A 27,770-nucleotide genomic window follows, 5' to 3' on the forward strand; every position below is an offset into this window, starting at 1 on the left:
TTTCTCAAAAATAAATAAACATTAAAAAAAACTTTTTTTTAAGAGACTATTAGTCTATGTTATGCTGTACATTTTCGTAATTTCTTTTTCTACTTTTCTGTTGTCCTTCAGAGAAAATGAGTCAAATTCTCATTTCAGTGCTACTGCCCTGGCTTCTGTAGGTTTCTTGTGAAAAACAAAAATAAAGATAGAATAAAACTTTAAAAGTGGAAACAAAGGGATGTTAGGAGTAACCAAGCCTGAGTTTCCAGCCTTCTACTCCGTTTTAAGTGGAATGGTTTTATTTTAGTCAATAAGACGTTAGTGCCTCTTAAAAAATAAGAGCTCAGCTGAAATCATACAAATGGGATACAACTGTCTAACATTAAAAAGTAATTCTCTTTCAATTGCAAAACATGCATAAAATAAATCCTTGTCCCCATCACAATCTCTCAACACTTATCTAGAAAAGGAGGGTGGTGGTCATAAAATGACAGGGAAGAATGACACTTGCCACACAGACCTTTATTTTTCCCTTCTTTATTTTGTTTTTAAGTCAAAGAAGAAACAGCACACCTAGAGCCTAAACAAGCTAACGGTAGACTATAGTGCTTAAGTTGGGATCTTTACAAGTAAATTCTTTTTCTTCCTTTGCTTAATGTATTGGCAAAGAGAGGAGAGACAGCACGGTACCATAGTAGGGCATAATCTGACTTTGTGTGCAGAACTGATGGGGCACGTCATGTGAGTCTCTAAATGAGCTTCTCACCGGCTCTACACTTGAGCAATTCCAAAGACGTTAGGGCTGCGTTGATTAAAACATGTGTAAGAACAAATTAATATTTGAAGAGGTACCAGCTGTAGATTTCTGCTTATCTTCCATTTCTAAAAGGTAAAGATTAAAAATAACATTAAAGCAATATTCCAATATTTTTGAATAAAATAAATATTAGCTTTCTCAGAGATTTCACAGCATTAATTTCTAAAGGGCACAGTGTTCTATTTATGCTTGATGTGCTCCTTTCTCATGCACAAATAAACAAATTAACTAGCTAAGAAAGGCATATTCAACACTAAACAAAATTTAAATGGTAAAGGATTGTCTATGCTCTTACCCAAATATATTATTATACTATCTAGCAATAAAGTGTCTGTAATGAAGGTAAAAATACAGAATCCACACAAACCTGACAACTGTCCTACAGGATGTTAAATTGATCAGTCAGCAGACATTTACTGAACTCCCCAATGAATGTCCTCGTTTGGTCTGTCCATCACCCATTTCCCATGAAAATTAGTATTCTTTGCTCACTATCCATAATGTTGATTTTCATTGGCTGGATTTCAGCAAGTTGCCCACTGCGTGATTTAAGTTTTTGTACTTCAAATCTCTGATTTTCATTCTCCATGCACAAAATAGGCAGTCAGAACTCTTAGCCAACTTAGTATACATGTCTTGAGCACGAATACTGGAAATAATGGCAACTTCAAAAGCTTGCCATTTACATTCTTTATAAACAACTTCTGAAGTCAACATAGCTATTAGTAAGAGAATCCAAAACAGAGTCACACAACTAGTAGTTTAATTGGTTGACAATGCTACTTTCATGAGCCCACTGGGCTGTCATCATTACAAGCCCCAGTGAGAGATTTCATTACTGTTTTGTTCACTCTTCCACAAAAGAACTGAGGGCCCATTTAAAGGTTCAAATACCTAAGCACATTTATTAATCCATCCTTGAGAGAGTAAGAGCCTTTCAGCTTTGGTGGCAAATCGGTGGGGAGTCCAAGTCATACATCATATCACCTTCACATCCACCTCCAACTGTGACTATGAAGTGCTCAGAGGATACATGGCACTATTCTAATGATAAAATATTTTGGATGAAGGTAGAAAATGGTATAGAATGTCTACAAATCTGACTCTATTCCTAGAAGGAGGTTTAGTTGATCAATCAGCCAACATTTACTGAAATCTCCAATAAGCATCTTGTTTTTGTCTCGCCAGCATCTATTCCCTGTACTGCTGGCACAAAAGCCCATCTTTTCCTTTTGGGAACCACCTTTTCACTGATTTCAGTGCATATGTTATGGAACAGAGAAGACAACTGATCCCACTCCTTGGCTGAAGACTTAGCCACATAATTCAAGCTGGACACATAACCCAGGACAGTCCAATAAAGCCAATGAACATCGGCCCCAGGGCTTTGCTGGATCTACTGAGGGAAGCTCTCCCTCTACTGCCAGAAGGCATAGTTTGGCTTACAATAAGTGCAAAATGGAGACCAAGGGAAGCAGACACAATACACATAGAAGGAGAGATTCCTCATGATAACTTTGGGTTACCTGATCCAGCATGACTAAATATTCAGCCAGACCCATTCCTAAGCCTTCTTTATCACTTGCTATTAGTTACTGTGTAAGTTGGGTTTCATTAGTTTGCAACCAAGAGTTCTGAAAAATTATAAGCCACCTAAAACTTGAACCACATTAAGCAACATGCCAAGGATGCAGAGATATAACAAATAATCTCTGCCTCAAAGAATCTTTTCAGCATCTAGTTGGAAAGCTAAGACATAAACACACAAAAAACCTAGAAACAAAAGACTCGATACTATGATAGGTTCTATGATATTTCCAAGAAGGGAGACACCATCATAGGCTGCACATTAAGCAAGATTTCACAGTATAAGAAAATAGTGAGCTGAGTTTTAAAGGATGACTAGGATGTGACTGCCTAGAAAGGACATGAAGGACATTCAGAAAGAGTGAGCTGTGGGAGCAAAACTTCAGGAATGTGCATATTGTATTGGGGAAACAACACAGTATAAACAATAAATAGACCATAAAATGTTGAATCATGGGATATCAACAATGTGACTACATTAGTCTAGGGGAAGAAGAATTCATAATCAGTTTTCTAATGATACACACATTATGTATAGTATTTTAAATAGACAAGAGATCCTACTGGACGATTAGATTATAATGACAAAGTGTTGAAACTGCACTCAAAAGCTAAATGTGTTTTTTCCCTTTGCATATGGTAGACAAGCCTCTCATGCCACCAGCAACCTTGGCTTACTACTGAAGTACCTATCATCTAGAACTAAGGGCTATCAAAATAAACCATGCTAACACACTTCACTTAGCTGCTGTTTAAGGAGTTAGAACAAAGAGTAGAGCCATGAGCCAAGAGGAGGTTATAGAAAGTCAAACATCTACCAAGGAAACAAGTGGAGCCATACAGTTAATCTGATTTGCTTTGTCCAGTTTCTCCATGAGATACAAAGTTTACAATAGAAACGATGGATGGTATTTTCTATTTCCACTGTGGTTTTAGCCATTTCCCTTGTGCCAATACGAAGTGTCTGTATCCCTCTTTCCCCTACTTGGGGGTATTACTGTTTAGTTAGAATAAAATGTTTTATTTAACTTTTTAGAAGTTTATTTTACCAAGGGCCATTATCAGTTTTGTACTGAATGTGAAACTTTGTAATTATTCTATAACTTAATTATTACTATTTCTGATAAAATATTTCTCAGGGCTATAAACTGTTTCCTGGAAATTTTACTGAGAAAAATGAACTCAACATAATTCCTTGGCCATATACTTTTCCACCTAGAGTCACTGGACTCAGTAATGTTTTCATAAAAAAAGAAAGTCCTGAATACCTAGCCTGTTGATAACCATTTAAATTTTTATGTCCACTTGTGGGATCATGATAGTGCTTTCTGCCAGTATGACACCTGTCCATTTGACATGAGCATGTCACGAAGGAATAATCACATACCCTCTTATAGAGGACCTCTCTTCACAAACATCAATTAACATAACTTCAGGACTCTGTAAGATAACTACTGCTTTGGTCGCTGTTTACAGATAGAAATTGAAACACTTGAAAGCCCCTTTTTGTCAAGTTGAGGTTAGGAAAGGAAAAGGAATTGGTCTATGATTAGACATACTTTTATTCTGAAATATCTTTGTAGCAAAAGCTTTAAAATGTAAAAAAGGTATACTACAGGCTAATTTTTCACTCTTTATAGTGAAATGCATTCTTTCATAAAGCAAATGAATACATGATTATATCTTCTCCCTATTTTAGGAAAAAGTAGCTCTGTACTTTAAATTTAAAAACATATATTCACTAAGTTTTATATTTATTGAATGGTGGAATTGAGATTTTTTTAAAAAAATCATTCAACACATGCCTTATCGGTGATAGTCACTGTCATCTTTTAAACTGAGAAATAAAAAATTATCACAAAATATATATGTATAGCACACAGTATAAACTAAAGCTTTGAATAAGGTTTCAGTATTACATGAAGCATACAGAATATGAAAAAAAAGTAAGATGGTTTCCTGTTTCTTGGGAAAGGTATCATAGAAGGCAGAATAATATCCTCCCAACACTTCACAAAGATGTTCATGTCTTAATCCCTGGAAGCTGTGAATATGTATGTTACCTTACATAGCAGAAGGGATCTTACAGGTGTTGTTAAGATAAGGACCTTGAGAGACCCATAATTATTCTGTATTATCTGAGTGGACCCAATGTCATCAAAAGGATTGCTTTGTTTTGCTTTGTTTTCATCACAAGGATTGCTAAAAATGGAAGAAGGAGGCAGAAGAGAAGATCCAAGTGATGTGACATGAGAAGGACCAGATCCGCTAATGTTGCTGTGAGGACGGAGGAAGGAGCCATGAGCCAACAAACGTCAGTGGCCTCTAAAAGCTGGAAAGAACCAGAAAATGGATCCTCCCCTAGAGCCTCCAGAAAGGAATGTAGCCCTGCTGACACCTTGATTTTAGCTCAGCAAGACTCATGTTGGACTTCTGACCTACTTAAACTGCAAGATAATGAATTTTTTTAAGACACCAAGTTTATGGCAATTTGTTATAGAAACAATAGGAAACTAATACTAGTATCATGTTCCAAATTAGCAGGACCATGAAAAGCATGACTGTGACAGCCCCTCGGTCACTCTGGAGCTAGAAGAGACTTTGATCTCATCTCTTCGTGGCCCAGATAAGGAAATTAGTCCAGATATAGTGAGAAGGAATGTGGTTTACCTTAAGCCTCAGAGTTCAAGCTAGAGACCGGACTAGAATCTAAGTTCACCAAACTCTCAATCTGCGTTAAGTCATAGCATGCCTCCCAGCTTCTTTTACCAAAGGAGGGCTCTGATTATGGTTTAATAACAATGTGCAGAACTCTCTGAAAGAATGAACAGTTGTTGAAAAGTGCACACATTTTCAGATAATGCGCAGAAGTACACTGCTTCGCTGTTCTAACCTGTCTCCAACTGGCTAAACATATTCACTTGAATTATCACACATCACTTGTAACAGTATATCTGAGATAAAAACTGGGGTCTTGCTCTCACAGAAAGCTTCCTCTGGAGTTTTCTGGTTTTCTCTTTTACACCCTTCTGTGGCTTCCCTTATCCAACCACTCAGTCCTGCCATGCTTCCTTCCCCATGGAGGTTCCTTTCCTTGCATTTCTACTACTACCTCTTAAACCCACGCTAGACAACCACTAATAGATCTCTTTTCTTCAGCTTCCCTCCTCTTCAACTTCCAATTAATCCTGTACAATACTGCCAAATGATTCCTTCTAAAATACATCTTTCTTTATATCATTGGTTTGTCCCCACATATTCAGTAGGACTCCATTTCCCAAATAGGATCAAATTCAAACTCCTTATTCTATCCTTTGACAGCTTCATAGAATTTGACCTCATTTTTTAAATAATGTCTCCTCTTCCAATTTCCATCTATGAACCAATTTAATTGATTCACTGCCCTATGAACAAGATTCATTCTCCTCCATGTCATTCTCTTCTCCTAAAATATCCCCTGTGCTTCCTTCTCCATGTATCTGAATTCTACCTGTATCAAGGTCTTGTGAAGTCCCAGAATCTTTCTGGCATTTCCCAGGCCAGACAACCTACAATTATCTCACCTTCCACTTTGAAGCACTAAATCTCTTACCACTCATTTTAGTTTTTATTGCCAGTGTCTTTTGCATCTCTAGAGTTTAAACTCTTAGATTTTAAGCCATTTGGGACCAACCAGGCCCCCCCACCTATTGGCACTGTACTTAGCACCCAGAGTTTCCCTTTTAAAGCAGGACCTCAAAAATGTATGGAGCCACCAAAAATAATTTGAAAATTTAAGATGAACATTCAGAATGACAACTCCTCCACATCAACAGTGATAAAAGCCAGCAATGAGCACTACTCTAAAGTTAATGGCACCATTTAAGAAGTATAGCCATACATTTGAATTTGCCCAGGACAGTCCCGATTTCCTGCTGGTTTTCCAGTTCATGGATAATGTTCACTTTTACTCTCAAAAGCATCTTGGCTTAATTAATAGATTATATGGCTGTTCCACCCACAGGGCACTTTGAACTACAGTAAGGCAGAAACCAGAAAGAAAATCCTGCTCATGTTGCAGCCACCCATCCAGCTAAGCAGCATTCTCTCCTCTCCAGAGGAACCCTGCTCTCAAGCACCACCTCTGCGTAACCAATGTCCTTTGAATTTCACGTGGGAGGTTCAAACATTTTGGTGACACATAGCTTCAGAAAAATGTACTGAAGTTGAATGCAATTTGAGATTCTTTAGAAGAAAAAAATAATCATAGAGATTGAAGACAACTGCAACTCTACCCAGCAGTTTAAGAACAAAAGGGAGGTCAGGTCACGATCTCAGCATTCCAGCCCCACTTCTCCAAGCTGGGTGTGGAGCCTGCTTAAAGATTCTCTCTCCCTCTCCCCGCCCCCCACCCTCTCTCAGAAGAAGAAGGAGAAGGAGAAGGAGAAGGAGAAGGAGAAGGAGAAGGAGAAGGAGAAGGAGAAGGAGAAGGAGAAGGAGAAGGAGAAGGAGAAGGAGAAGGAGAAGGAGAACAACAACAACAACGAGAGTTTTCTAAAGAAAAAGAGAATTCAATGAGTTCCCCTAGAAGTAATCAAGATACAGTGTGTGAGTTAATTTATACTATAATTGTTTTGTTATTTTCTGAATAAAATAATAAGGATCATTCACACCATTTCAATTTTTCTGAACAATAAATACATATTACTTTCACGACTGTTTAGAATTAGAAATGTGATGCCTTCTGATCCTCTTAGTGGCTAATGTACATTAAATTGACTAACCACTGCATAAATGTTTTAAAACCTACATTCATTTTCACAGTTGGCTGGTTGAAATGATCAGTTTCATAAATGAATGTCAGTGGTATCTAAACAGTAATAACTTTTTACTGCAAAGTAAGATTTTTCTCTATAAGTAATGAATAAAATTATTAAATGTAATCTTATATTATGTTTCATTACTGGCAGCTTGTCATAAAAAAGGAATTAAGGTTGCAAATTTTCATTTATTTTCATAAAGTAGATCAGCATTTTCATTCATTTGTAGTGAAACTTACTCAATCTAATCTCTTTTGAGGGTAGTTTTAATTACATTACATCATTCTACACAGGGTTGAGAGTTCATGTTCCAAACTGTTCCCTCCCTAAACTCTTCAACTTTAAAGGTATCTGGGGAAATGTTAAGTTCAACTAATGTAACTATACAAAATGAAAACTATCAAATGCATATCTTGGGCTCAGGATCACTCTCAAGTGTTTGGAATGGATTTTATAACATCATTTAGGTTACTTCTAAGTCACTATGGCCCAAGTTGGTAGTAACTAAAAAGGATTAATTTCAAAGATTTATATCATTAGCAGTTAATACTTAAATATCAATTACACTGAAATTATTGATAATTCTATCACCACTAAGGACTCACTGAACTCAGATGGCAACAGCTATAACATTTGAAAAAAGACAAAAGCATCTGGATGAATTATGGTAAAGGTTAATAATATTCGATATCGAGCAAAACTCTTCATCAACTATTTTCCTCACCTAACTACTTCATAAGATAAGTACCACATCATTTCACATTCACCTAAATAAAAGCAATTACAATTTGATATTTGGTTGTTTCTAGTTGTTTTATGTCAAGAATAAAGACCCATTTGTCATCAAGTGTCACCCTCCTTCAACTGTGCCTTCAGATGGCAAATTCCATCAGAGACAGAACATTCTGTAAGGCACAATAGAGCGACCAGACGTTGGCATTATCAAATGGGCTCTCCCGTCATGATGAAGTATTTACTCTAAAGGTCAGCATTCTCTAAGTTTAGCTCCTTAAAAGATAATTAAGATATTAAAATTTTTTAATACAAAGGGAGGCTTCTAGGCAAACTAGTTTTTGTATAATCTCTTTCTGCTTAACTGGGAAAAGCAGCACAAAATCCTAAAAATATATGAAAGCAACTGTTTACCAACATGGTTAATCTGATTATCATCCCCATGTATTTTGTGCACGTTTTCACTCAAGAAACAGGGAACTAAACAAACCCACGAAAATACCATGTTTCAGTTGCTAAGTCCCTGGTAATGTTTATTCCAATCTAAATTTTATTTTTTTAATGTTTTTTGTTTTTGGTTTTGTTTTTGTTTTTGAGAGCGAGAGATAGTATGAGAGAGGGGCAGAGACAGAGGGGGACAGAGGATCTAAAGCAGGCTCCTTGCTGACAGCAGAGATCCCAATGAGGGGCTTGAACTCACAAAGCATGAGATCATGACCTAAGCCAAAGCCAGATGCTTAACCAACTAAGCCACCCAGCACCCCCCCCAATCTAAATTTTCTGTATCCAATTTTTAAATATCTTTAATATTTTGGCATAATTTATAAATTCCTACTATACACTTATTCTAATTCCATGCTACATACTTTTTCACTATCACATACTTACTAAATGTTACTTTTTAAATTTTTTCAATTATTTTAATAAAGTTAGGATCAGTGGTTGTTTCAATGCAAAGCAATTTTCCTTTTCAATTTTTTTCTTCTCACAAGTTTCTGACACTCCCAGGTTTTTTTTTTCTCCTTCCAAGATTTTATTTAAATTCAAGTTAGTTGACATATAGTATAGTATTGGTTTCAGGAGAAGAATTTAGTGATTGATCACTTACATATAATACCCGGTGTGCTTATCACAACAGTTGCCCTCCTTAATGCCCATCACCCATCTAGTCCATCCTCCCACCCACCACCGCTCCAGCAACCCTCAGTTTGTTCTCTATAGTCTCTTATGGTTTGCCTTCCTCTCTGTTTTTATCTTATTTTTCACTTCCTTCCTCTATGTTCATCTGTTTTGTTTCTTAAATTCCACATAAGAGTGAAATCATATGGTGTATCTTTCTCTGACTTAGTTCACTTAGCATAACCATTGCAAATGGCAAGATTTCATTCTTTTTGATGGCTGAGTAATATTCCATCATGTATATATACCACACCTTCTTTATCCATTCATCAGTCAATGGGCATTTGGGCTCTTTCCAAACAATTGGCTATTGTTGATAGTGCTGCTATAAACATTGGGGTACATGTGTCCTTCAACTCAGTATTCTTGTATCCTCTGGATAAATACCTAGCAGTGTAATTGCTGGGATATAGGGTAGTTCTATTTTTAACTTTTTGAGGAATCTCCATACTGTTTTCCAGAGTGGCTGCACCAGTTTGCATTCCCACCAATGGTGTTAAGAGGGATCCCCTTTTCTCTGCATCCTTGCCAACATCTGTTGTTGCCTGAGTTGTTACTTTTAGCCATTCTGACAGGTGTGAGATGGTATCTCATTGTGGTTTTATTTACATGTCCCTGATGATGACTGATGTTGAGCATCTTTTCATGTATCTGTTAGCCATTTTTATGTCTTCTTTGAAGAAATGTCTGTTCATGTCTTCTGCCCATTTCTTAACTGGATTATATAGTTTTTTTGGGTATTGAGTTTGGTAAGTTCTTGATAGATTTTGGATACTAGCCCTTTATCTGATAGGTCATTTGCAAATATCTTCTCCCATTCCAAAGGTTGCCTTTAGTTCTGCTGATTGTTTCCTTCACAGAAGCTTTTTATCTTGATGAAGTCCCAATAGTTTATTTTTGCTTTTGTTTCCCTTGCCTCAGGGAGATGTGCCTAGTAAGAAACTGCTATGGCCAAGATCAAAGAGGGTGCTGCCTATGTTCTCCTCCAGGATTTTGATGATTTCCTATCTCACATGTAGATCCTTCATCCATTTTGAACTCATTGTTGTGTATGCTGTAAGAAAGTGGTCCAGTTTCTTTCTTCTATATGTCGCTGTCCAGTTTTCCCCACCATCTGTTGTTTCCCAACACCACTTTGCAATTTATAAATGTAGCAAATCCACATGCTTTATGCCTTAAACTTACATAATGGTATGTGTTAATCATATCTCAACAAAGCTCAATAAAAACCATTATACTATCATACAAGTCAATTCTTAGATAAAAATCTAGTTAGTATTGGCTCACTTAGAGAAGGACAAAGAAAAAGAGGAGATATTATGCTCTACTCACATTTACCTTTGATGGAGGAACAAATTCAACACATTCCAGCCATATTGTTAAAAAGTACTTTTCACATATTGCACATTTTCTTCTCTGAGACATTATGTTCCTGACCAGTGGGTGCCATGTTATAGCTTGCATTACAAAAGGATTTTTTTCTGAGAGCTCATTCATTATAAATCTTGATGTTATTTCCTAGATTTAAAAAAATATATATTAATTATATTAATTTATATTTTTGGCTTATTCTTCACAATTCCTGTTAAATTAGTTTTCCATAATCTATATAATGAATTTTATTGCCAATGATGGGCATTATAAATTAGTTTTCAATAATATAAGAAAAGAGGGGTGCCTAGGTGGCTCAGTCGGTTAAACGTCCGACTTTGGCTCAGGTCATGATCTCACGGCTTGTGGGTTCAAGCCCTGCATCAGGCTCTGGGCTGACAGCTCAGAGCCTGGAGCCTGCTTCAGATTCTGTGTCTCTCTTTCACTCTGCCCCTCCCTCACTCATGCCCTGTCTCTCTCTGTCTCTGTCTCTCAGGAATAAACATAAAGAAAAGAAAGAAAGATGGCACAAAAACAGACACACAGACCAATGGAATAGAGTAGAAACCCCAGAACTAGACCCACAAACGTATGGCCAACTCATCTTTGACAAAGCAGGAAAGAACATCCAATGGAAAAAAGACAGCCTCTTTAACAAATGGTGCTGGGAGAACTGGACAGCAACATGCAGAAGGTTGAAACTAGACCACTTTCTCACACCATTTACAAAAATAAACTCAAAATGGATAAAGGACCTAAATGTGAGACAGGAAACCATCAAAACCTTAGAGGAGAAAGCAGGAAAAGACCTCTCTGACCTCAGCCGTAGCAATCTCTTACTCGACACATCCCCAAAGGCAAGGGAATTAAAAGCAAAAGTGAATTACTGGGACCTTATGAAGATCAAAAGCTTCTGCACAGCAAAGGAAACAACCAACAAAACTAAAAGGCAACCAACGGAATGGGAAAAGATATTTGCAAATGACATATCGGACAAAGGGCTAGTATCTAAAATCTATAAAGAGCTCACCAAACTCCACACACGAAAAACAAATAACCCAGTGAAGAAATGGGCAGAAAACATGAATAGACACTTCTCTAAAGAAGACATCCGGATGGCCAACAGGCACATGAAAAGATGTTCAGCGTCGCTCCTTATCAGGGAAATACAAATCAAAACCACACTCAGGTATCACCTCACGCCAGTCAGAGTGGCCAAAATGAACAAATCAGGAGACTATAGATGCTGGAGAGGATGTGGAGAAACGGGAACCCTCTTGCACTGTTGGTGGGAATGCAAATTGGTGCAGCCGCTCTGGAAAGCAGTGTGGAGGTTCCTCAGAAAATTAAAAATAGACCTACCCTATGACCCAGCAATAGCACTGCTAGGAATTTATCCAAGGGATACAGGAGTACTGATGCATAGGGGCACTTGTACCCCAATGTTCATAGCAGCACTCTCAACAATAGCCAAATTATGGAAAGAGCCTAAATGTCCATCAACTGATGAATGGATAAAGAAATTGTGGTTTATATACACAATGGAATACTACGTGGCAATGAGAAAAAATGAAATATGGCCTTTTGTAGCAACGTGGATGGAACTGGAGAGTGTTATGCTAAGTGAAATAAGCCATACAGAGAAAGACAGATACCATATGGTTTCACTCTTATGTGGATCCTGAGAAACTTAACAGGAACCCATGGGGGGAGGGGAAGAAAAAAAAAAAAAAGAGGTTAGAGTGGGAGAGAGCCAAAGCATAAGAGACTGTTAAAAACTGAGAACAAACTGAGGGTTGATGGGGGGTGGGAGGGAGGGGAGGGTGGGTGATGGGTATTGAGGAGGGCACCTTTTGGGATGAGCACTGGGTGTTGTATGGAAACCAATTTGTCAATAAATTTCATATATATAAAAAAAATTAAAAAAAAAAGAAAGAAAGAAAAGGAAGTTACTTCCATCTTAATATTTCTATCTCTCTTACATAGAGGAATCCAAATTATTAAAAATTTACATAATTGGGGTGACTGTGGCTCAGTCAATTAAGCATCCAACTCTTGGTTTTGGTTCAGGTCATGATCTTACAGTTTGTAAGACAGAGCCCTGTGTCAGGCTATGCACTGACAGCATGGAGCCTGCTTGGAATTCTCTCTCCCTCTCTCTCTGCTCCTCCCCCACTCACACCTGCTCTCTTTCTCTCTCTCAAAATAAAAACAATAATAATTTTTTTAAAGATAAATCCAAAATTTAAAAAATTACATTATTCAAGTTTAGGTTCAAATTTTATACCTCTCATTACAAGCAGCAAGGACTGTGCAAATATTCATACTGGACTCAATAACTGAGTCTGTCATATTTACTAAGACTAAATCCTTAGAACTTAAACTGTGACTCAAGGACCAGAATCTGCATCATCTGGAAACCTATTAGAAATTCAGACTTCCAGCTACATTCCAGACCTACTGAATCAGAATCTGCAATTTAACAAGTTTCTCCAGGTAATCAGTATGCCTGTTCAACTTTAAGATGCACTGGTCTAAGTTACCTACTTCAGTGAGTACCTGAATAGTCATATTAGCAAAGAGCACTGATTTCTATTACCCAAATGTCTGAATTCAATCTGTATTAAACCTATCCACACAGCCATGTCCAGAAACTTAACTTTTGGTAATAATTATAATATTAAATAACAAAAGGGTGGCTAGAAAATATAAGCTGGCTTTTGCCATGACCATCAACAACGTCATCATTTTACAGTAAAATACTATATAATACATAAAATCAAATCTTCACTGAGCAAGCAAATAAAACAAATATTTGATTTACTCTGCTAACTGAGCCTCTTGTGCTGGTAGCATGGAAGCCCTGTATAAATGTTCCACAAACACTGCATGAATTTTAATAATTTATGGAACTGTTTTTTTCTGGCCAAAGTGAAAGATTTCCCACTGGTGTTAAAATGGTCCACAACAGGCTCTAACAGGAATCTTTGGAAATACATACATACATATGTACATACATAATCTTCACTCATGTGCCCAATTAAAATCTTAAAAAATAACAACAAAATCCTATAAATTGCTGTCTCTCTGTTCCTTATTACTCTGTCCATTCCACCTAACAAGCATCTGAGAAACTGAGAAAGCTGCCTTTATGCACAGTCTCCCTAACTGTCTGATCCTTCAGCAGAATAACCTCCTACTCATTTTAGCTCTTTTTCCTGAATGGTGACATAAAAAGATTATCCTTTCTGAAAGAATTACTCTTTCACACTAATATTACCAGGACTTCTAAATTAGATGTCTATTATCACCTTTTCTTTAACTACTTACACACAGCATAGTGTGTGATTCAGAGTGAAATAATGATTTTAGAGGTAAGTTTTTAGCTACCAGAACTCAAAGGCTAGGTCTCACTATAAAGCGGAAAACTAATAAATAAGGATTCACTCCCCAAAACAGCAGATGGTAGAAAAATTTGTTGGAATACATGGGACCTATAAAAAGGTCACAATTCATACAGTTCACTTTTTCCATTTATGATTTCTGGAACCAAACATGTTTGTTGCACTTGATATGTCTCTTGATAACTCTTATATTACCCATTAATTATATTATTCTCCTACTTGCTGCCAATATGTTACTTTGGAAGAATAACATATACCACTGAAATATAAAGTTATTACTTGGAACTGCTAGTATATATAAAGTAAGATACTATCGGCATGACCAACAGTATTTTTTAGGACATCTCTTAAAAATAAAGGTCTCTCTCCCAACTTGTGCACTCTCTGTCTCTAAAAATTAAAAAAAAAAAGAGGTGCCTGCGTAGCTCAATTAGTTGGGTCTCCGACTCTTGATTTCGGCTCAGGTCATGATCTCACAGTTCGTGAGATTGAGCCCGGCATTGGGCTCTGCACTGACAGCACGGAACCTGCTTGGGACTCTCTCTCCCCTCCCTCTCTCTCTCTCTCCTCTCTTCTCTCTCTCTCTGTCTTTCTGTCTCTCTCTAAATAAATAAATAAATAAATAAATAAATAAGCTTAAAAATAAAATCCTAACCAAGGCATAGCCTAAATCAAAGCGCTACAATTCTTTGACAGATAAAGTACTTAAATCAGGGTGCCTCAGGGGCACCTAGGTGGCTCAGTTTGGTTAAGCATCTGACTCGATTTCGTCTCAGGTCATGATCTCATGATTTGTGAAGACAGTGCCGAGCCTACTTGGGATTCCCTCTCCCTTCTGCTCTGTCCCTCCCCCACTCCCCAAAATAAATAAATTAATTTTAAAAAATACAAACTGAATGGCTCAGTTGGTGGAGCATGTGACTCTTGATCTCAGGGGTTATGAGTTCAAGCCCCACACTTGGTGTAGAGGTTACTAAAAAAATTAAAACTCTTAAAAAATATTTTTTAAAGTAGTTTAAATCAGTAACGTTACCCAAATATCCAGTAAAAAGGATTAAGTACAAATATAAAATGTATAATAAATTTGGCATATTTCTAAGAAAAAAATCTTAGAGATACTTTTAAAAATACCCAAATTATTAATATAAGTAAAAATCATTTTTTCTACTAAGTACAATTGACCCTTTTAATTTTTTTTTTTATTAACTTTTTTTATTTTTGAGACAGAGAGAGACAGAGCATGAATGGGGGAGGGGCAGAGAGAGGGAGACACAGAATCGGAAGCAGGCTCCAGGTTCTGAGCCATCAGCCCAGAGCCCGACGCGGGGCTCAAACTCACGGACCGCAAGATTGTGACCTGAGCTGAAGTCGGATGCTCAACCGACTGAGCCACCCAGGCACCCCCAACTGACCCTTTTAAACAACACAGGTTTGAATTGTGTGGATCTAGTCATATGTTGATTCCTTTCCTCTCCTCTCCTCTCCTCTCCTCTCCTCTCCTCTCCTCCCTTCTCCTTTCCCTCCCCTTCCTTCCTTCCTTCCTTCCTTCCTTCCTTCCTTCCTTCCTTCCTTCCTTCCTTCCTTCCTTCCTTCCTTCCTTCCTTCCTATTTATTTTAAATTCCAGTATAACATACAGTGTTATATTACTTTCAGGTGTACAATATAGTAATTCAACAATTCTATCCATAACTCAGAGCTCACCACAATAAATGTACTCTTAATCTTCTTCCCGTATTTCACCCATCTCCACCTACCGCCCCTCTGGCAACCACCAGATTGTTCTCTATATTTACGAGTTTGGGTTTTTTTTGTCTCATTTTTCTTTGTTAATTTTTTTATTAAATTCCACATGAGTGAAATCATGCAGTATTTCTCTGACTGACCTACTTCACTTAGCATTATTCCCTCTAGATCCATCCACATTGTTGCAAATGGCAAGATTTCATTTCTTTTTAAGGCTGAGTAATATTCGACTGTGTGTGTAGATACGTGTGTGTGTGTGTGTGTGTGTGTGTGTGTGTGTGTGTGTATTTCACATCTTTTTATTATCTATCAATGGATCCATAATTTGGCTATTGTAAATAATACTGCAATAAATGTAGGGTGCATATATCTTTTTGTTTTAGTGTTTTTGTATTCTTTGGGTAAATACCCACTAGTGGAATTACTGGATCATAGGGTAATTCTATTTTTAATTTTTTGAGGAGCCTCCATACTGTTTTCCAGAGTGGCTGCACCAGTTTGCATTCCCACCAACAGTGCACAGGGTTCCTTTTTCTCCACTTCCTCACCAACAGATGTTGCTTCAGGTGTTTTTGATTTTAGACATTCTGACAGGTGTGAGGTGGTATCTCATTGTGGTTATGATTTGCATTTCCCTGATGATGAGTGATGTCGAGCACATCATTTCATGTGTCTCTTGGCCTTCTGTGTATCTTCTTTGGGAAAATGTTTACTCATGTCTTCTGCCCATTTTTAATTGGATTATTTGTTGTTTCAGTGTTGAGTTATAGAAGTTCTTTACATTTTTTGGATATTAACCCCTTATCAGATATATTGTCTGCATATATCTCCTCTCATTCAGTACATTGTCTTTTTGTTTTGTTGACTGATTCCTTTGCTGTGCAGAAGCTTTGGATTTTGATGTAGTCCCAAGAGTTTATTTTTGCTTTTGTTTCCCTTGCCTTAGGAGAAATATCAAGAAAAATGCTGCTACAGCCAATGTCAGAGAAATTACTGCCTGTGCTCTCTTCTAGATTTTTATGGTTTCAGGTCTCACATTTAAGTCTTTAATCCATTTTCAGTTTATTTTTGTAAACGGTATAAGAATGTGACTCAGTTGCAATCTTTTGCATGTAACTATCCACTTTTCCCAATACCATTTGTCTTTTTCTCATGGCATATTTTTGCCTCTTTTGTTGTAGATTAGTTGACCATATAATTATGAGTTTATTACTGGACTCTGGGTTCTGTTCCATTGATCTATGTGTCTATTTTTGTGCCAGTACCATACTTTTTGATTACTGTAGCTTTGTAGTGTATCTTGAGATCTGGGATTGAGATTCCTCCAGTTTTTTCTCCTTTTTTAAGATTGTTTTGGCTATTTGTGGTCTTTTATGGTTCCATACGAATTTTAAGATGTTCTAGTTCTGTGAAAAATGCTGTTGGTATTTCTATAGGGATTACATTTAATCTTTAGATTGCTTTGGGTAGTATGGCTATTTTAACAAGATTTATTCTCCCAGTCCATGACCATGGACTATCTTCCCATTTGTTTATGTCATCTTCCATTTTTTTCATTAATGTGCTATAGTTTTCAGAGTATAGGTCTTCACTTCTTTGGTTAAGTTTGCCCTAGGTATTTTATTATTTTTGGTGTGATTATAAATAAAAGTGTTTATTCAATGAATTTCTATTTCTGCTGCCTTGTTATTAGTGTATAGAAATGCAACAGATTTCTGTATACTGATTTTGTATCCTGAGAATTTACTAAATTCATTTATCATTTATAGCAGCTTACTGGTGGTCTTTAGGATTTTCTATATACAGTATCATGCCATCTGCAAATAGTGAAACTTTTACTTCTTCATTACCAATTCAGATGTCTTTTACTTCTTTTCTTGTCTGCTGGCTGCAGCTAGGACTTCTAGTACCAGGTTGAATAAAAGAGGTGAGAGCAGACATCCTTGTCTTGTTTCTGATCTTAGGGGGAAAGCTGTCAGTTTTTTCCCATTGAGTATGGTGTCTGTTACGAATTTTTCATATATGGCCTTTATTATGTTGAGGGATGTTCCCTCTAAACCTACTTTGTTGAGAGTTTTTTTATCATGGATGGATATTGTACTTTGTCAAATGCTTTTTCTGCATCCATTGAAATAACTATATGGTTTTTATTCCTTATCTTGCTGACGTAATGTATCCTATTAATTGGTTTGCAAATATTGCACCACTCTTGCATTCTAGAAATAAATCCCACTTGATTGTGGTGAATGAATTTTTTAATGTATTTTTGGATTGTTCGCTAATATTTTGTTTAAGATTTTTGCATCTATGTTCATCAGAGATATTGCCCTGTAGCTCTCTTTTTTTTGTAGTTTCTTAATTTGGCTTTGGTATCAATGTAATGCTGGCCTTATAGAATGAATTTGGAAGCCTTCCTTCCTCTTCTATTTTTTTGTAATTGTTTGAGGAGACTACGTACTCTTCTTTAAATGCTTGGTAGAATTCACCTGTGAAGCCATTTAAACTTTTGTTTGTTGAGAGTTGTTTTGGTTTTTGTTTGTTTGTTTTTTGATTACTGATTCAATTGCATCACTGGTAATCAGTCTGTTCCAATTTTTTATTTCTTCCTGATTCAGCTTTAGGAGGTATGTTTCTAGGAATTTATTCATCTCCTTTGGGCTAATTTGTTGGCTATAATCTTTCACACTATTCTCTTATAATACTTTGTATTTTTGTGCTGTTTGTTATTTCTTCTCTTTCATTTCTGATTTTGAGTTGTATCTCTCTGTCTCCCTCTCTCTCTCTCTCTCTCATTATGAATCTGGCTAAAGGTTTATCAATGTTGATCTTTTCAAAGAACCAGTTCTTGGTTTCATTGATCTGTTCTATGGGTATTTTTATTGTTGTTTGTTTGTTTATTTGGTTTTGGTTTTCTTAGTTTCTATTCCATTGTTTCTACTCTAATCTGTATTATTTCCTTCCTTCTACTGCTTGGGGCTTTGTTCTTTCTTTTCTTTTTTGTTTTGTTTTGTTTTTGTTTGTTCTTCTTTTTCTTCTTTAGGTTAGTTTGAGATTTGTCTTGCTTCTTCATATAGGCCTGTATTGCTATAAATTTTCCTCTTAGAACAGCTTTTTCTGCATCCCCCAAATTTTGGACCATTGTGTTTTCATTTTCATTTGTCTCCATGTATTTTTTTTATTTCCTCTTTGATTTCTTGGTTGATCCACTCATTGTTTAGTAGCACATTATTTAACATCCATGCATTTGTGTTCTTTCTAGATTTTTTATTGTAGTTGGTTTCTAGTTCCATAGCATTATGGTTGGAAAAGATGCATTATATGACTTCAACTTTTTTTTTTAATTTTTTAAGACTTCTTTTATGGCCTCATGTGATCTATTCTGGAGAATGTTCTATGTGCACTTGAAAGGAACGTGTATTCTGCTGTTTAGGATGGGATGTTCTGAATATTTCTATTAGATCCATCTGGGCCAATGTATCATTCAAAGCCCCTCTTTCCTTATTGATTTTCTGTTTAGATGATCTGTCCATTGATATAAGTGGGATGTTAAATTACCCCCCTATTATCGTATTACTACTGATTACTTCATGTTTGTTAATAGCTGCCTTATATATTTGGGTGCTCTTATGTTGGGTGCATAAATATTTACAATTGTTATATCTTCTTTTTGCGTTGCCCCCTTTATTATTATTATATAGTGTCCTTCTTTGTCACTTGTTACAACTTCTGTGTTAAAGTCTATATTGTTTGATATAAATATTGCTACCCTGGCTTTATTTTTGATTTGCATGATAAGTGTTCTTCCACACCTTCACTTTCAATCTGCATGTATCTTTAGGTCTAAAATGAGTCCCTGGTAGGCAGCATATAGAAAGGTCTTGCTTTCTAATCCATTCTGACACACTATGTCTTTTTATCAGAGTGTTTAGTCCATTTACATTCAAATTAATTGCTGGTAGGTATGTATTTATTGACATTTTGTTACTTGTTTTATGGTTGTTTGTGTAGTTCTTCTCTGTTCCTTTCTTCTCTTCCTCTATTGTCTCATGGTTTGCTGGCTTTCTTTAGTGATATATTTGAATTCCTTTACCAGGGCAACTGGGTGGTTTAGTCGATTAAGTGTCAAACTCTTGGTTTTGACTCAGGTCATGATCTCATGGTTCATGAATTTGAGCCCCACAGCCGGCTCTGTGATGATGGTGTGGAGCCTGCTTGGGATTCTCTCTGTCCCTGTCTCTCTCCCTCTGTCTCTCTCTCTCTCTCTGCCCCTCCCCCACTTGTGTGCACACATGCTCTCTCTCTCAAAATAAATAAACATGAAAAAAATTAATTATTGGTAGGTATGTATTTATTGACATTTTGTTACTTGATTTATAGCTGTTTTTGTAGTTGTTCCTTGTCCCTTTCTTCTCTTGCTCTCTTCTCTCATGGTTTGCAGGCTTTCTTTAGTGTTATACTTAGATTCCTTTTTCTTTTAAATTTTTTGTGCATCTATTACTGTTTTTTGTTTTGTCATTACCATTAGGTTTATATATAACATGTTGTGCATATAACAGTCTATATTAGGTTGATGGTCACTTAAGTTTGAACCCATTCTCAAAAGCACTAAATATTAACTTCTCTCCCCTCCATGTCTTTTGTATATAGTGTCATACTTCACATTCTTTGATTTTATGAATCCTTTGATTTTTATAGATATATTTAATTTTGCTGCTTTTATCCATCCTATCTTTCTTACTCTTGCTTATATTATAGTGTTTTCTTTCCACTCAAAATTCCTCTTTAACATTTCTTACAAGACTGGTTTAGTGGTGATGAATTCCTTTAACCGTTGTTTGCCTGGGAAACTCTTTAACTCTCCTATAGAGTATTCCTGATGGAAGGTTTGTTGTTGTTGTTTTTTTCCCTTTCAGCACTTTGAATATAACATGCCACTCCCTTCCAGCCTACAAAGTTTCTGCTGAAAAATCAGCTCGTAGATTTATGGTGTTTCCCTTCTATGTAACTGATTTCTCTTCTCTTGCTGCTTTTAAATTTTTCTCTTTATCACTACTTTTTGTCATTTTAATTACAATGCTCTCGGTGTGGACCTCCTGGGGCTGATTTTGTTGGGGGCTTTCTGTGCTGCCTAGATTCGGATCTAGTTTCCTTCCCCAGATTTGGGAAGTTTTCAGCTATTATTTCTGCAAACATATTTTCTGCCTCCTTTTCTCTCTCTTCTCCTCTGGTATCCTTATAATGTGAATGTTATTATGCTTGGTGGTGTTGCTGAGTCCCCTTAATCTATTCTCAATTTTTACTAATCTCTTTTTCTTTCTCCTGTTCAGCATGTTTACCTTCTATTACTCTGTCCTCCAAGTCAACTGATCCATGCTTCTGCTTCCTGTAATCTATTCTCTATTTCCTCTAGTGTATTTTTAATTTCATCTTTTGAATTCATCTCTAAATGGTTCTTTTTCATTTTCTTTGCCTTTGTTGAGGTTCTCACAGAGATCTTCCATTCTTTTCTCAGGCCCAGTGAGTATCTTTGTGACCATTAATTTAAATTATCTACCAGGCATATTACTCATCTCCATTTGGTTTAGCTCTCTTATGATTTTGTCCTGGTCTTTCATTTTGGACATATTTCTCTGTCTTTTCATTTTGTCTCTTTGTATCTATGTGTTAGAAAGATCAACTATGTCTCCTGCTCTTGCAGGTATGGCCTTATGAAGGAAATGTCCTGTGATGCCCTGTAGTGCAATGTCTCCTGTTCATCAGAATCTGGAGCTTCAAGGGTGTCTCCTACATATATTTTGTGCACCCTACTCTTGTGGCTGAGCTGCATTTGTCTTCAGTGGAATTGCCAACAATGGCTCACTTTCCCTGTTGTTGGCAAGGTTTGGTCCCTGTTGTTAATGGACCAATCTGGGGCTGCCTTGGGCAGAGATGCAGTTGCACCAAACTGCAGGATACTCTCCCTGTGTTGTCCCCCAGGAGGCTTTTGTTGGTGGGTGGGGCCTATAGTGGGACCAGATATCTGGCCTAGCCCACTGCTGGAGCTGCAGTTCAACTGGTATGTGTAGTTATCTTCCACACTCCCTGGGACAGAAGTCACTTTGGAGTGGTGCTGGCCCCTACTGGGGCTGCTTGCACAATGCCACACTTGTGGCACACCTCTGGACTCCTGTGGAGGACAGGTTGGTGGGGGTGGGTCAATAGGAGAATGCGAGGGTGGGGTGCACAGTGTTAGCAAGTTTTGTGCAGGTCCACTGTGTCAGGGGACCTGTAGTCACTTTGGAAAACTCCCGGGGAGACTGGGGCTAGAGGGGTGAGTCTGCAGAACTTCATGGGTATGGGGTACACTGTTAGCAAGCCAGGTAGTGTTCACACTGTACTGGTTCCTGCAGGTCTCCATGTATCTAGGCTAGGGGGTGGGGGAGGGAAATAGAGCCTGTCAGCTCTTTTGTTCTTATAAAAGTCTCCTAAAGATCCCTGCCCCTGCTGCAGAGGCTCTGAGATAAGTAAACAAATAGCCTTCCCATACCCCTGGTGTTTTTCAAACCGCAGCTTCTATGCCATATCACTGGGGCTGTTTGTTATAATGCAGTCTCTTTAAGGGCAGGGAACCAGTTTTCTACCACCCTTTGGTTCCCCCAGACCCAAGCTGCTGATTTTTAAAGTTCCAGGAGTTAAGCCCCACTGATTATAAAAACTCACAATGTTAAGTCCCTCTGCTTTTCAAAGCCAATGATTTTTTTTCAATAAATACAACATAGTAGTATAAATGTATTTTCTCTTCTTTATGATTTTCTTAACCTTCACTTTTCTCTAGCTTACTTTATTATAAGAATACAGTACATAATACATATATACATTAACACCTATTTGTTATGTGTTAATATGTAAATCAACTCTTTATGTTACTGGTAAGACTTCCATCAACAGTAGACTATTAGTAGTTAAGTTTTGCAGGAATCAAAATTTATGCATGGATTTTTGACTCCCTGGGGATTTGTGCTCCTAACCCCCATGTTGTTGAAGGGTCAACTGTGTGTGTGTGTGTGTGTGTGTGTGTGTGTGTGTGTGTGTGCATACGCACGCGCATGCCTGCATAAAATTCTTGTGCTCCTGGGTCCTTATAGTTTTAGAAAAGGGGGAAGAAATACTTCTCTCTCACTCTGCCTCTTCATGCTGGACACACAGCAACATTCTTGCCCTCAAGGGATCCCAGTGAAACTACTGCCACATTGGGTTGACTGCTCATTCGGTCCCCTCCACAAACCAGACCCTCCTCCAGAAAGGGACTAGCCCTGTTTCCCTTTCCCTCACCTTCCAGCAGACTCTTTCTAAGACAATGGAGCTTTCCAAGCATGGAGTCTGAAGCCCAGCTTTTAGGTTGGCATCATCATACTAACACATACTAGCTCTGTGAACATGGATAAGTTATTTAACTTACCCTGATCTCAGTTTATCAGTAAAAGGGGGACAATAATGGCACTACTTTTTAAGGTTATCGGAGGACTAAATCATAAATTAGTTCATTCCTGTTAAATACTTAGAATCGGAGAAGTCCAAATTCATGATGGAGACTCATACTCAACTGTGGGAAGATCTGCAATCTTAATTCATCTGTCACTAAAAAACACACAAAGAGAGTCCTCTACTATGCTTTTCTATTCCATATTTTAATATCATCAATTTGTCTGATTAAAGTGAACATGATTTCTGGGTCAGATTCCTTTATCCACTAGAAACAGGGACAAGTGAAAATGGGAAGGAAGAGGCAAAAACCATGGTAAAAACAAATCAAATACACCCTTTAAATAATACTGAAAAAATACTTGGAAGGTTAAAGTGAAAATAACTTCCTCTCTTTTCTTTTCATCCAATAAAATGTTTCCATTTCTCCAAATTTGGTCACTCTAGAAATCAGTATTACATTGAATTCTATAAGCCAGTCAAAGAGATTATGTCTAGGATCCACATTGCCAATGGACTAGGGTTGCTGTAATCATTTACCAGTTTGGCAAGAATGCTTTAAAAGAAAACTCTTTAAAACTTAAATCATAGCTTTAGTTTCAAGAGCTGTGTGAATGGTATAAGGCTTCACCTGTAGACTCCAGACATCATCCTGTTGTACAGCGGTAAGTGGCTCCTTCAGGAACAGAGGGTTTCCTTCACAGTAGAATTCCCTCAGCTTCAGGTTCTGAAACTTTCAAAACAAAATAAAAACCTCATTTCATCATAAAATAACAAACTTCACTTTTGAGGCTCATCTTACTTTATTTAGAACTTATATTCCATGTTAGTATTTTCACATGGAAATATTCTATTGTTAAAAGCATAAAGGTCTTCATGCTGGAATGAATGGCATTGACCTTAGAGGTCCCTGGTGGCATCCCCAATACTAGACAGCAGAGGAAACTTGTTGAGGATAACAGAACTGATTAGTAATAGAATAGGGGTCAGTTAAATAATCAAATGCTGGGAATATTTTGCAAATAATATATTTGTTAGAAAACCAAGTATGATGAAAAATAACATTCTAATTTACACCAAAATCCAGGTCTGAAAGACCGTGAACCATGACTCATTTATGTTCAGTACGAAAGGTAAGAGAAACAAAGGAAAATCAAAACGCCCTATGAATAAAACCTAACCTCAACTGGACTCTACCATTTGAGTAGAAAAATAAGGGATTCTCTCATACTAATAGTGTGCCTTGCCTCCCAGGAACTCATGTGGTTTTCAAAGTTAAACTCACTTTAGGGAATTACTTTCCTGAACTTCAGTTTCAGCTTTGAAATGGAAAAAAAAGAAGACCCATCTTTGGTGGTGTACTGGTAAAACAGTTCTCTGGAAAGAATATAATTTTTTTAAAGCCCTGATTTGTGGCATATTTTGGTTCCTTATTCCTTAGTATAACTACTTCTACCATGGCGATTACAGTCACAAAACACAGAGCTGGGGAGAAATATGGAAAATTGGTTCTTAATGAGCCAGGATGCGCTGACATCATCACACCGCTGTGTCTCACACTTACAGGAAAGTTACAGATAGTTCCCTGAATTCTGCCTAGGGTTTGAAACATAGCAAGCATGCAATAAACTAAAATAATTGATTTAAAACATCTTTCCAGCGTGTCATGTCACTAGGTCTCAAAAGTCTCCAGAAATCTCTACAACACAGACAAGATTTTGAAATAAAACAGAGAGCTCAAGGCCATGTTGGAATCACTTTGTCTCCTGGTCCCACCACAGACATTCTGCCTTTCCTAACGCAGCTTCCTATGTTGCCCACCATGAAGGAGCAACCGAGACAGTTGAATCCAATGGTAGCCCCCAGTCAGTGCTGAGTGTGTTGAAATGAAGAAAGCACTCCCTGTGCTTAACGGAACCATCATAGTTTCCTTTCTGTCCTAAAGAACAACAGTCCATAATTTATAACCAAACGCATAGCCACTTTTTTCAAAACAGATACAAACTTGAATATCTTGGTATGTGTAAACATCATTAACATCATTTCAAGTTGAACTGTGCTTCAAAGAGCACACATTTCTCTATATGAAATCATGCTTTTCTTCCTTCAAATCCTGTCACTACACTTCCATCATACATGGTAATGAGTTATTCAGTTTGCTAACTTACCACACATATTTTAAAAGGAGGTGATCCTGGGCGCCTGGGTGGCGCAGTCGGTTAAGCGTCCGACTTCAGCCAGGTCACGATCTCGTGGTCCGTGACTTCGAGCCCCGCGTCAGGCTCTGGGCTGATGGCTCAGAGCCTGGAGCCTGTTTCCGATTCTGTGTCTCCCTCTCTCTCTGCCCCTCCCCCGTTCATGCTCTGTCTCTCTCTGTCCCAAAAATAAATAAAAACGTAGAAAAAAAAATTTAAAAGGAGGTGATCCCAATGAAATTAATTACTGAAATTCATTAGCATGTGTTTTGCAAAGTGACAAAATCTCTCAATGTCCACTCTGAATATTCCCCAGAATATTCAGAAAAAAACATTTTTTGTACCCTCTCTTTCTGTTCACTACTGGATTTCCTGTCAGCCTAGTAACTTAATAGAACAATATTTTTGTCCAGTAGCAAAATCAGTTACATTATCTTCTATTAGTAAAATGTTGTTACAGCTTGTCAGAGTCTCTTTGCACGTGCTTACTCAATAAGAGCTATCAGTTTTGGGGCACCTGGGTGGCTCAGTCAGTTGGGCAGCCGACTTCAGCTCAGGTCATGATCTCGTGGTTTCTGAGTTTGAGCCCCAGCTGGGCTCTGTCCTGACAGCTCAGAGCCTGGAGCCTGCTTTGGATCCTGTGTCTCCCATTCTCTCTCTGTGCCCTTCCCCCACTCATGTTCTGTCTCTCTCTGTCTCTCACAAATGAATAAACGTTAAAAAAAAATTTTTTTACGGGGCGCCTGGTTGGCTCAATTAAGCATCCAACTTCGGCTCAGGTCATGATCTCACGGTTCGTGGGTTCCAACCCCACGTCGGGCTCTGGGCTGATGGCTCAGAGCCTGGAGCCTGTTTCCAATTCTGTGTCTCCGTCTCTCTCTGCTCCTCCTCCACTCATGCTCTGTCTCTCTCTGTCTCTCAAAAATAGACACTAAAAAAAGTTTTTTTTAAAGAGTTATGAGTTTTATCTCAACTGAAACAATTTTGCCCCTCCACCACAACAGAGATTTGCAGACATTTTTGGTTGTCATAACTGGGTAAGGGGAAGTATTGCTGGCATCTAATTAGCAAAGGCCAGGGGTGCTGCTAGGCATCCTACAATGCATAGGACAGCCCCAACAACAAAGAATTATCAGGTCCAAAGTAGTGTTGAAATTGGAACATCATAAGCATTCACTGACCTGTCATATCTGGAGAAGGGACTGGCAGCTGCAGAGGAATAAAGGTTAAAATGAGGGTTTTTTTTTTTTTTTTTTTTACTTTTCTAAGAAAAGGGTCACTTGAGCATGTAGAAGGTAAATGCCAACACAGATTAATGTAAAGGAGAGAAAAAGGATAATTGAAATAATAACGATCAGGTGAACACAAAATGACCTTTGAATACTAACATCTTTGCATTATTTCCTCCTCTGTGGCCACAGGAAAGGAGGTATAAATGTAGGCATGGATAAGTTTGAAGGTGCAGGTTTGGATCACTGAAGGAATCAGACATGATGCCTTCAATTTTGTCTTAAAAATAAAGAGTAAGACCATCTGTTAACTGAGTTGTGAAGCAAGGTGTCATTGTGGAAAAAGGCATGAAGAAGGTGGTGAAAGCTGGGAATATGCTACAGGTTTTTGAAGAGAAACCTGGCCAGAGACAGAGGTGCTGAGGGATGACCTACTGGAATCCACACAGTTGTGGTTTTTCCCGTCCATATATTTTGTGCTTCCATTTAGCACTTAGTAGCCCAGATCCAACACTGAGAATTGTGCATCAGAAAGCAAGGGAATGAATGCATTGCATGTACTAAAGAGCAAATGATTTGGACTTTATGATCTAGACTAGATAGAAAAAGAAATGATAGTACAATGTTTCAATTAACCAGGAGTAAAAGGAGAAGTAAAGGGATGTGAAGTCTCAGTGACCCAGAAGAAAAGATATGGCTATAAAGCAATAGGGAACTGGAACATAGAAGGAACCAGTGCTCAAACTGCCATCTTGGACTTTAATTCTTCCAATTTAGAGCAGATGAAGATGATGTTAAGATCCAGACATAAGGGGCACCTGAGTGGCTCAGTTTGGTTAAGTGTCCCACTCTTGGTTTCAGCTCAGGTCATGATCTTGCAATTCGTGAGATCGAGCACCACATAAGGCTCTATGTTGGCAACGTGGATCCTACTTGGGATTCTCTCTCTCCCTCTCTCTCTGCCCCCCTCTCTCTCTCAAAATATAAATAAACTTTAAGAAAAAAGAAGAAAAGATCCAGACGTGAGAGTGGAGGTGGTTTGTTGAAGTAAACACTGAAAAACTCGTTAAAATTAAGGATTCAAGGTGCTCTGCACTGAAGGTTCCTTGTTTTTTTTAAAGTTTATTTACTCATTTTGAGACAGAGAAAGTGTGAGTGGAGGAGGGGCAGAGAGAGAGGGAGAGAGAGAATCCCAAGCAGAGTCTGCACTGTCAGCATAGAGCCCAACATGGGGCTCAAACTCACAAACCATGAGATCATGACCTGAACC

General features: G+C 37.7%; 1 protein-coding gene across 1 annotated transcript in view; it reads right to left on the reverse strand.

Moving 5' to 3' along the window:
- Window positions 1-753: 753 nt before the first annotated feature.
- LRRC69 (leucine rich repeat containing 69) overlaps window positions 754-27,770 on the reverse strand; it is an 86,030-nt gene continuing 59,013 nt past the window's right edge. The window contains 3 exon segments of the mRNA XM_030304046.1: window positions 754-864; window positions 10,435-10,614; window positions 23,708-23,809. Coding sequence (XP_030159906.1) covers window positions 754-864; window positions 10,435-10,614; window positions 23,708-23,809 — 393 coding nt within the window.

Source organism: Lynx canadensis, chromosome F2 (assembly GCF_007474595.2).
Source record: "Lynx canadensis isolate LIC74 chromosome F2, mLynCan4.pri.v2, whole genome shotgun sequence".
In the NCBI taxonomy this organism is placed as follows: Eukaryota; Metazoa; Chordata; class Mammalia; order Carnivora; family Felidae; genus Lynx; species Lynx canadensis.